Genomic DNA, 10,971 nt, shown 5'->3' with positions numbered 1-10,971 from the left:
GTATTTATACCGCCAAGAAGGCGGTAGGGTGATCACGTGGGGCGGTGAGTCAAGGGAGGCGGACGGGGAGAGCACGAGAGAAAGTCACGGGACTTTGGTGAGGAGATGCGAGGAAGGTGAGAGATTATGAAGATCGAATACCTGGTGGATGCCTTAGAGGGGGGGGTGGATATGGGGAAGAGGGGGGAGAAAAAGGCAGAATAAAGGAAAAAAGAATAAAAGGCGGGCAGAAAGGCCGGTTCAAGTATAGCGAGGAGTGAGAGAAGTATAGGGAGAGCGCGCGACGCGACGCGTTGTTTAGGGGGGGGGGGAGGGGAGGGGGAGATGTGAGTAATGACCAATAGACCAAGAGGATGGAGAGAAAGGGGGGCGGTCAGGGCAAGAAAGGACGGAAGCAGAGGATATTTCGGAGGCGGGAGCCATTTGGCTTAAGTACAGCCATGGGCAAGTCCCCATCGAACGGCAGGACCACCGGAAGGTCCTGATGGCTGGCGGTCACTGCCACTGCCCACTCCACCGCCCGTAGTTTGTCTCTGCTGATTGGTTCTTCATCCTCTGGTTCCCTCGGTTTCCCTCGACATCCCTTTGATTGGTTTGTCCGACATCCGTACCATACCGTATCGTTGAAAGGAAAAAAAATTTGCTTTTCTTTTTTTTTTTGTTTCCTTCAAAACTTGGCCTCGATCTCGACTTCGAGTCCATTCAACCATTGGACTCTCTAGCACGGACCGGATCATCATGGATGTTCAAAGACAAACCCTCCATCATGATCCATCCAGGTGGAGATTCCTATGATCAACGAGAGATACTATAATGAGATCATTATGGGACGCACGGGTTCTGTGTCATCGACTTTTCCCCCTGTCTCCTCTCTGAAGCCCTAGGGTTATCCCCGAATGCGGCTTAGCGTAGTCACCCGTCCAGTCCGCGACGTCACATCACGTGATGGTGTTATCTCTGCAGATGCTGGCCTGGTAAGTAGGTACTTGGTCACCTCGTAGTTTAAAGGGGACGCAATTTGTATATTGTTGGCGCAAGGTGCTCGGTAAACTAGCGAGGAGTCTGCGGCTGTTAGCTAAAGAAACATGCCAGGGAGAAAGTGCGGAGCGATGGCGGATGCGCCAAGCGGCTGACGGAATTTGTGGTTTGCAGGGGCGCGGGCCAATCAACGAGAATGCTACTGGGCCCTTACAGATTAGGCAGATAACTCAACGACTCAGGAGTTATCGTCACATGGTCCGGGTCCAGGGCCTGGCCTGGTTTCAGCACCAACTACGAAGTATATACCCGGTCACAGATTAGAAGGTTATTCTTTGGGCATCCACAATTACAGTCACCCTCTAATGGTATATTCGATCTGTGAGTTTCAAAATATACTTTAGAAAACGTCAAAAATGAATATGGCCATTAAACATCGAAAACTATGCATCGATCTCATGCCATGACAATCCTACTAATACTGATAAATCGCGATTAAATGGTAGCTCGCCGGTATTCTAGATAGCATTTGAACCTAACGGATGCCAGTCAGTCTTGTTACTGCTACTTTAACTCGGGCGCACTTGCTTTACATGTTCGATGGCCCACCAAAAAAACAAATGTACCATTCATATCGACATTTGTGAGGTTTACAGCAACTTATTGACATGGTGAGGTGGTAAATACTACAGATATGAATGTTAGGCAACTCTCAGCTATAGAAGATGACTTGTCAGGCTCTAGACCTATAACCGTTGGCGTAGCACATCCAACATGTACTTCGGAAGCAGATGTATATATTCAGCACTTCCAATCCGTCCAGGCAGCCATCACATCCCCAACTAGAGCTATATTTCAAGGAAGACCACACATTTCCCACCAAATGAACATTCTACATAATATGAGCAATCGCAAAATCAAAACATACCAGAAATTACCCCAAACCTACAAAAGAGCATCCATCTCTGCGTTTGACAGTAGTTCAGCGCTGATTAGATAAGGCCAACCACCCGCCCTATCCCCAAAAGGGATTAGCGCCCATCCCGAGAGTCTACAGAACATTTTTTTCCTTTCCGCAACTGCAAGACTACCAGTCCCAGAATCCCCCAGCCAACACTCCCCCGGGATTACAGCAAATTGATCGTGGAAATTATCTTAATTTCCTGGGGACTCGGTACTTCACGATCATATTAACGACTCACCCGCGAGCCGAGAAACGAGAACCAGCGAAGAGAGACGGACAGAAAAAAAGCTTCCGCTTCCAAGGAAAAAAAAATGGGCAAGAAGACCTCTCGCCCTTCGACCAAGGTCGGTACGGCTGCGTCGCCAGCCGGCGGTCTCGCTGGTACTAGCAGCAAATCGTCTATCCTGCGAGCTGCTTTCTCCCCGTCGGAATACCAATTGGCCCTGTTCGCATCGGTCATCCAGGGCCTGGATGCGCAGCACCTCCGAATCCACGATGTCAACACCGGCCGTCTACAATGCGAACATGCGCTGGGACCCAAGGAGACGGTCACTTCGCTGGATTGGGGATATTTCGGAGGCAAGAACCGCGACCAGTCGAAGAAGAAGCGCAAGCGTGGATCTGATGTGAACGGTGCGGTGGACGGATTGGATCAGGGCGACGTTGTCGTTGCGATTGGTACTAGCAGCTCTGATATCCGGATGTTTTCTCCATCAGAGGATAAGATTGTCGGTACTCTTACCGGTGCGCATGACAAGGGTATCAAGGACTTCAAGTTTACCGCAGAGAAGCCGGCTCAAGAGGCCTGGAGTATTGGTGGTGATAATAAGCTTGTTCAGTGGGACCTGCGCACTGGGCAGAGCGTAAGGTATGGCCAACCCGTTCTCTCCTGAAGAGCGACTCGTCATGTCTTCTTCTCATGGTGCATTTTACTGACTATTTCTCGAACAGGACAATTCACCTGCCCGACTCCTCAACTTTCTCCGCTATCTCTCGCCCCGTCTCCTCCAGCACACCCGTCGTTTGCGCATCTCAAACCCCCTTCCTGATCGACGTGGAGAACTCCGAAGAGCAACCCGCCAAGTTCCCTGCGATGCGCAACCAGATTCACACCGTCATCTCATCATCGGGCTCATTCCTCGCCGCCGACGGTGAGCGCTTCATCAACGTTTTCGAGACCTCCAGCCAAAAGCTCGTACGGAATCTTGTCGCCGACCAGGATGTTTCCTTCGTCTCGCTCCTTGACAACACTACTCCCGAAAAGCAGATCCTTGCCGCCGTCACCGACGACGGCACCATCGAGTTCTTCACGAAACCCTTCGCTCCGGCCCCCGCCGCTACTGCCAGCGCCAAGGCCAACCGGAAACAGATGACCCAGAAGGCGAATGCGTCTCTCAAGGTTCTGCGTACTGGTGACTCAGATGCCTGCGTTTCCGTGGTATCAACCTCGTTCGTTGGTCCCGAGATCGTTGTCGCGTACGCCGAGGGTGGTGTGATCCCCGTTTTCCAGCGTGTGAAGCTGCTCGATGAGACTACTGAGGAGCTGTCATTCACAGGACTCAAGGCCGTTGTCAAGACCAAGTCCAGCTCTGCTATCGCATCTGCGACTTTGAATGGTGCGAAGAATGCCGGCGAGGGTCGGGTGGATGAGACGCATGTTATCGTCGAGGCTGGTAATATTGTGGATAATGACGTTGAGATGAATGATGACGAGGCTGGCTCCGTTGAAGGCAGCGACGTGGAATCTGATGTTGAGGACTCTGCCAAGCCTACCAGCGAGAAGAAGACCAAGTCTGCTAAGCAGGCTGCTCCCGCTGACGAGGACGTCGACATGGAGAGCGCTGCGTCAGATGACGAGGAAGAGGAAGAAGAGGAGGGTGCCGAGCCCTCATTCGGTGAGATCATGCGCGCCAACGCTGGTCAAGAAGTCGATGTCGAGGCCGAGATGGACGAGGACAACCTTATGGGTGCTCTTGTCCCTGGAAAGCCCACAGCCGCCATCCAACAGATCCCCACTGGCGTGTCGCTCGCTACCGTTCTCACCCAGTCCCTGAAGACCAACGACAAGGACATGCTCGAGTCCTGCTTCCACACCGCCGACACCTCCATCATCCGCACCACCATCCAGCGCCTCGAGTCTCCCCTGGCCGCCACTCTTCTCCAGAAGCTCGCCGAGCGTCTCTCCTCCCGACCCGGTCGCTATGGCCACCTCCTTGTCTGGGTGCAGTGGACCTGCGTTGCCCACGGTGGCGCATTGGCCGGCCACCCAGAGCTCCTGAACCGCATGGCCACACTATACAAGGTGATGGACCAGCGCTCGTCAAGCCTGCCCTCTCTGCTCCTGCTCAAGGGTAAGCTGGACATGCTAGACGCACAGCTGGGTCTGCGCCAGTCAATCCGCGGCGGCGACGAGATGGACAGCGAGGATGAGGACAACGTTATCTACGTTGAGGGCGAAGATGAGGAAGACGACGAGGCTAAGCCGCGGACCAAGTCTATCCGTGACTCCGCCTTCGAGGAAGAGGACGAGTCTATGATGAACGGTATGGACGAGTCCGACGACGACGAGGATGAAGATGATGAGGATGACGAGGATGGTTACGAGGGTGTCCTTGACATCGAGGCCGAGGAGTCTGCCGGCTCTTCCGATGCCGAGGAATCCCTGGAGGAGAACGAGGATGACGAGGACGAGGACAGCGAGGGCTCGTTGGTGGACTTTGTTGCCGATACTGAGGATGAGGAGTCCGACGAGGAGATGATCGAGGCCCCTCCACCTTCGAAGAAGGCCAAGACTCTTTCGGGCAGGAAGAAGGGTGGAAAGAAATAAGTTAGGCCTGAAATTGGTCATTTTACTTTGTATGAATTTGTGGAGGGGAATTTTCGTCTTGGGATTTGAGATTTTTCTTGTTTTTTGATAAAAAGATTTTACTTATATACTCGGATGCATCAGATGCCTGCATTTTTTTTTCTTTCTGTGATCAAAATATTTTCTTTTATTCTCATTTTTCATTTCCGTGGACGTATATACAAGATCTGATCATTATAGTACTTTGATTTCCTCATATTACTACCGCGGACGATAGAGGGGACTTCCTCAAAACTCCTAAACCCTATACTAACGTAGGTGATTTAGGAGATTAGCTATAAAATTCTAGGTCTTGAGATTGGTCTTGAGATTGGTCTTGAGATTGGTCTTGAGATTGGTCTTGAGATTGGTCTTGAGATTGGTCTTGAGATTGGTCTTGAGATTGGTCTTGAGATTGGTCTTGAGATTGGTCTTGAGATTGGTCTTGAGATTGGTCTTGAGATTAGTCTTAAGATTAGCACTACACCAATTCACCCTCCGATTAATCTCTCCAAGAACCCAGACCTATCCACCTCTTAACAAAACCTACTAACCCCATTATCCACCCCATACACAATCCCTCCTCTCACTACCCCCTAATGAGAAAACCTCACCCAGAAACCTCTTCCCCGACACAACCCCCCTCATACAAAACCTCATGATCAGGAAGTACACCCCCCTCACCAAGCGGAACCTGTATAGCAACCGTTTCCTCCGCCGAGGGATATCTAGTAATATGACCCAGTCCACTGACATCCACCGTATCCAGAGCTAGGATAGCCCCGTATTTACCGCCAGCAATCCAGGCTTCGGTTGTAGAGTTGGGGAGGGTTATGTGTGCCAGCCCGGAGATGAATATTACCCATCTATAAGGGCTAGGGGTTAGTACGGTGAAATCTATAATAAATGTAGTGTATGCAAGATAAGACAAGGAAATAAGGATGTAACGATGTTGTACGTGATAGAGAAAGGAGAAGAAGAGAGAAAGTAAACGCTGAATGTATACGTACTGCTTCGCAGGAGCATTATGTCTCCCCCCATCAAAACCCGCCGGAAGGACAGTATACGTCGCATTAGTACCCGCGCCTCCGGCAGGACCTAGATTCAACGCTTGAGTACCAGTCGTGCCAGCTTGCGAGGAAGTCTGGAATCCCGGCTCGAGGGCCCAGCATTCAAGGGTGGAGCTGTTGTTTTGGGCGTTGATGACGGTGATGTTTAGAGTATTGGCAGCACCAAAGGCGAGGGATAGGAAGAAGGGGAGGAATAGTGTTGGGCGCATATTGGAATAGAGTGAGCAGGTACAGTTGTAAATTCACCGAATACTGTTGTGGCAAAGCTTTTATTGATTGAAAGAAGGTAAGCACGGGGTTCTGGACAAAGTACGAGCTGATCGGCGATGCCAAGGGGGATATGCAGGGGAGTGGGGAGAGATCAACATTCTATTCTGCGCTAAACGATAGTTTACCAGCTTGTATTCCCAACTGAATCCATAATAATGCGCTTAAAAACCAATGAAAAGGCTCTTCATAGCATGGACGAACCCTGAGCAAACCTTCGAGCCCAAAGCGAATTATTTACAAACCTCCTCCAGCGAGAGTAAGAATACATGACTGTGCAGTGCAACCGGAACAAGGATAACAGATGACAGATTGCCGTGTCTAGCGAATGACTTCATTGCCAATCTTCTCAATTCCCTCCAGGCCTTCCAGAATATCACTGCCTCCAAAGAGTCCACACGCCGCAGACCCGGTACTCGTGCGACGACCAGTCCAGACTTCGTGAAACTTGACGGTTTGATCACTGGATGCGACGATAATACATCCTTCTTCCACGGTACGAGAGCACCACATCCCACCCTCTTTTTCCTTGGGCCGAACGGCGCGCGAGTTTCTGTCGCGCCTGATGGGTGATTCACTTCCCCACTCTGTAGCCTGTGGTCGCGTGGGAGAAGGAGTAGGCGATCGTGACGCGGGCGGAGTGAGTATGTCCGAGTTCTCTGGCGTGATGCTCGGTGGTCGAGGGACTCGTCCTGGATAGCTGACAGCCCATAAAGCGCGTCCACAGTCATACCTAGGTTCAGGATCCGGCCCATCCCAGCTGGTTCCGTACGGCCCCCAGGGAATGACCGCGACCTGAGCACAACTGGGCCAGGCAAATACAGCAATTCGGATCGGGTGATCAGGTTGAGCATATCCAAAGGTTGCAACAATCTCCCGTCGAGTCTGGCTCCAAATCAGACTGGTCACTTGCGCAAAAACATTAATAGTCGCGAGACACACTCCCGTCCGAGTGTGCCAAAAACGAATTGCCCGGTCGTTGGATCCTCCCCGGTTGCCAGCAGTGATGGCTGCCACGGCGCAAATGCAATTGCCTTGACAGCAGCCGAATGCAGCAAGCGGTGCTTCTGACAGTTAGAGGGAATCAGCACAGTTTTACCCCTCCCAGAGATGAGAGTGCCTGCATGACTGAGAAGAGGAGCTGCCATAGAGGGTCGGACGGGTGGGGGTTGGAACCACGATGGGAGTAGATTGCTCACAATGCGTTGTCTGCTGAGCGACTGTCGTGGCATTGTACCCATATTGAGGGCTGAAGGGGTCTGTACGCTCGCACCACCGGACGAGTCCGTAAATACGGGTGACGCTGTCGCATCGCTGAACGACGGAGGAACAATTGCACGCAGTTCAAAGAGGAGGCAGACGTTGTCGTTGCCGCCGGTGGCAAGAAACCGCTCATCTGGGGACCATGCCATTCCGCATATTTGCTGGGAGTGCGCCGAGATCTTTGCAAGTAGTGTCAAGGAGCCCGTCCAACTCCACTTGCTGTTAATCTCCGGCCACTCAACCGAGTAATACCAAATACTGCCCAATTCATCACCGACAGCCAGGTCTTCCGTGTTGACTACCAAGTTGGTGTACCTCTCCGATATTCTTCGTGTAGTTTTGGGTTTGAATGACACACAAGTAAGGCTGTGAGGATGGCTGATCTCGAAGCGAACGTTGGGCTCAAAAGCACCCCAAAGAGATAATTGACCAGACTGACGTCCGACGGCAAGGATACTCCGCTCTCCGTCTTCTGAAGAAAACGAAAGAGAGGTCACGTAATTTGACGGATGAACGTCTCCAAAAGGTGGATGATCTAGAGCCGAGCCCTCGGACCAGAGGTAGACATATTGGCCGAGGCCCACGGCTAACACACCAACCGTGTATGAGTACGCCAGAGTCGAACAATAAAAATCATCTCGTAGAAAAGGAGCGTCCAAGATTCGGAAAGGTTTGGATGGAACGACTTCTCCTCTGGCATGCTTTGTCGGCCCTGGGGAGCACGCATGTGGTCAGCTTAATCCTTTGGACAACACTGCAAGCGCCGTCTTCCTCACCCTATAAGTAAGTTCCGTAGATGTCATATAGATGGTATACTATGCGGTAATAGATTATGAACAGCCTGGTTGGCCATAAACTTCGGCATTGAGACACGAAGCGTAAATACTGAAATGCGTAACGAGTGAGAAAGCAAGTTTGTCATGGAACTTACAATGTCCCCTTTCCACCCTTTTCCAGGCACTGTCCTTCCAAACAAACGGCGAGTATCGTTCGAAATCTTTGGATGCTGGACTGAGGGACTTTTCTTCACGGGCTGTGCAGATATCTATAAGTCGAGTTGTTGGATCAATGTCCAAGGCGAGTGCAAGTCTTGACTCGTGCTTGTTCAAGTCATCATGGCGTGTGATTCTAGGTAAAAATCTTGCCACGAAAGCTGGAGACACTCCGCCTCGACCGGAGATGCTTCGTGCGCCAGTTGAGGTGGCCGCTGGAGGCTGTCCGAGAACTGCAGAGGCCCCGCCCACACCCCAGACAGCCCCTGCACTGACTCTTCTCAGAAAGTCATTGGAAGCAGAGTTACCCAATGCAATGGAGTCGGCGACTAGATGAGGCCGGTGGTGTGGTCCCTGGGGGGGACGAGTCGGGGTTGGCCTTCGCCCGGGAGACACTGGAGACTGGCGAGGTGTTGGGAGGAACGGGTCTTCACCGGGTGACCGTCGTCTGAGGATTCTTTCCCGAGGAGACAGCTGGAAGGGATGCTTGTTCACGCGATAAGAAGTTGACGAATGATTGCCAAATTCCCGCTTTGGGATGAACCTGTCCTGCGAGATTGGACTGCGAAAAGTCGCTTGTGATGCATTGCTGACTGGGGGTCCTCTTGATAGTCTGCGACCTCGTTCAGGAGAGCTAGGTGCAGGAGAGCTTGCTTCTCTGTTCTCTTGTGCGTGTGTTGTTATATTGACAGCTTTTGGAGTGGGTCTGAGGACCAGTGAGTTTTGAGAACTGGCTGGTGAGTCGGCCAATGGTAGGTTAATAGTTGCAAATTCAGTGATTTGGAGGGATTCGTCATCCTGAGAGGACTCGGATTGGGACAAGAAGGTTAGTGACTGGTTTGGATTGCTGGTGGAAGAAGTATCTTCGAAAGAGTGGCTTCGCGAATCCACCATGGTTATTGCTGGATGCGATGAGTGTAGCAAAAGTCAGTTAAATCTGGCAGTAGTTTCAATAAAAAAAAGGAGGTGTATAAAAGACCTCTGGATCGAGGCAGCACAATTGTCGAGTTGTTTGTTGCAGAGTTGGTGTCGTGTGTTGGAAGTAAGTCCAGTAGAGCACCTGCCTTCCAATCGGCGCGGTGATTACGTGATGCCGATCGTGGGATGCTGGTGGCTGCTACTTCCTTCCAACACTTCCCCGACTGGCGGGCAGATATTCCTTCAAAATGGCAAGCGTGAGTCGAGAACAGTTCGATATATTGGGTATATGTATTAACTGCCTTGCAGCATGGTGTTCGACGTTTCAAACCGGTGGAAAAGACACCAGAAGAGCGGCAGCAGGAGCTACAGAAGATTGATGGATACAAATCCTTAGAACGCCTGGTGTCGGACAAGGTAAGAGTGATACTTTTCGATTAAACCCCCGTCAACGTGTATTTCAAGCTTCAAAGAGTACTAACTCAGTTCAGGTGGCCCAACAAGAATACACGGTTGACACTCTGAAGGAAATTTCCGACTTGCTGAGTCGCAACCCAGAGTACTACACCGTGTGGAATTACCGGCGGCAAGTCCTTAGACATCAGTTTTCTGATGCCGGGGACTCTGCCGATGAAGAATCCAGCAAAAAAGTCGCTGAGCTGATCAAAAATGATCTGATTTTCCTCATGCCACTCTTGCGCAGCTTTCCCAAATGCTACTGGATCTGGAACTATCGCCTATGGCTATTGGACGAAGCCCGCCGGTTACTCCCATTGGCCATGTCTCGCCAGTTCTGGCAAGAAGAGCTAGTCCTCGTGGGCAAAATGTTGACGTTGGACAGTCGGAACTTCCACGGCTGGGGATACCGACGCCTAGTGGTGGAGACCTTGAAGCAACTGGGAACCCCCGCCGAGTCAGCCAACATGACCCAGAAGGAATTCGAGTATGCGAAGAAGATGATCGGCGCTAATCTGTCCAATTTCTCCGCGTGGCACTACCGGACAAAGCTTATCCAGCGATTACTCGAAGAACAGACGGCCAGTGACGAGGAGCGAAGGAAGATGTTGGACGATGGTGAGTTTGTGTTGCTTCGGAGGGTATCTTCTATGGGACGATGACTGATTTTCTATGGTTTTCTCGGTAGAACTTGTTCTCATTCATCAAGCCCTGATTGATCCTTATGATCAGTCGTTGTGGTTTTATCATCAGAATCTGATGTGCGTGTTCGATCCGGCTGTCGCCTCCCGGACTATGGCTCCGAATCTGAGCACGTCAGAGCGACTTCGATATCTACGGAATGAAATCGAAGCTATCCAGGATATGCTTGATGGGGCCGAGGACTGCAAGTATATCTATCAGGCACTGATTGAGTGTACCTTGCTGGTCTCGAAGGTGGCGGGCCAATTATCTAGAGAAGATCGAGAACAGATTCTGAGCTGGCTCTCAGAGTTGAAGCAACTCGATCCGCTGCGAAAACAACGGTGGCTGGATTTTGAGAAGGCTTTACCTAGTGCATAGGGCGTGGGCAGGAATCAAATATCAGTACCGAGTATGAATCCTGATTTGATTTAATTCTCCGAACTCTACTTTCATCCCTCGGCCCCCTTTTTGGGGAGAATAGCCGCATCATTAGTTTTAGAGCATATTGTGGAAGTAGAGACTGAGTAATTGTAT

The 10,971-nt window shown here is 51.1% G+C and overlaps 4 protein-coding genes across 4 annotated transcripts; 2 read left to right on the top strand and 2 right to left on the bottom strand.

Moving 5' to 3' along the window:
- Nucleotides 1–2,253: 2,253 nt before the first annotated feature.
- On the top strand, nucleotides 2,254–4,769 carry N7496_005909 (WD40 repeat and Utp12 domain-containing protein; the record flags this gene model as incomplete). Its single annotated transcript, XM_056698838.1, has 2 exons — nucleotides 2,254–2,810; nucleotides 2,894–4,769. The coding sequence occupies 2 exons, from the start codon at nucleotides 2,254–2,256 to the stop codon at nucleotides 4,767–4,769; spliced, it is 2,433 nt and encodes an 810-aa protein (XP_056554251.1).
- Nucleotides 4,770–5,397: 628 nt separating this feature from the next.
- N7496_005908 (uncharacterized protein) lies at nucleotides 5,398–6,066 on the bottom strand (the record flags this gene model as incomplete). Its single annotated transcript, XM_056698837.1, has 2 exons — nucleotides 5,398–5,653; nucleotides 5,798–6,066. 2 exons carry the CDS (start codon nucleotides 6,064–6,066, stop codon nucleotides 5,398–5,400), a joined length of 525 nt encoding a protein of 174 aa, XP_056554250.1.
- A 379-nt stretch (nucleotides 6,067–6,445) lies between these two features.
- On the bottom strand, nucleotides 6,446–9,273 carry N7496_005907 (WD40 repeat domain-containing protein; the record flags this gene model as incomplete). The annotated part of the gene is made up of 3 exons (XM_056698836.1): nucleotides 6,446–7,013; nucleotides 7,067–7,973; nucleotides 8,319–9,273. 3 exons carry the CDS (start codon nucleotides 9,271–9,273, stop codon nucleotides 6,446–6,448), a joined length of 2,430 nt encoding a protein of 809 aa, XP_056554249.1.
- A 272-nt stretch (nucleotides 9,274–9,545) lies between these two features.
- On the top strand, nucleotides 9,546–10,815 carry N7496_005906 (Rab geranylgeranyltransferase BET4; the record flags this gene model as incomplete). The annotated part of the gene is made up of 4 exons (XM_056698835.1): nucleotides 9,546–9,554; nucleotides 9,607–9,714; nucleotides 9,789–10,371; nucleotides 10,442–10,815. The coding sequence occupies 4 exons, from the start codon at nucleotides 9,546–9,548 to the stop codon at nucleotides 10,813–10,815; spliced, it is 1,074 nt and encodes a 357-aa protein (XP_056554248.1).
- Between the last annotated feature and the right edge of the window lie 156 nt (nucleotides 10,816–10,971).

Source organism: Penicillium cataractarum, assembly GCF_028827025.1.
Source record: "Penicillium cataractarum strain IBT 29864 chromosome Unknown utg000005l, whole genome shotgun sequence".
In the NCBI taxonomy this organism is placed as follows: Eukaryota; Fungi; Ascomycota; class Eurotiomycetes; order Eurotiales; family Aspergillaceae; genus Penicillium; species Penicillium cataractarum.
The sequence above is the reverse complement of the archived record's forward strand: the minus strand, read 5'-3'. Positions and strand labels throughout refer to the sequence as shown.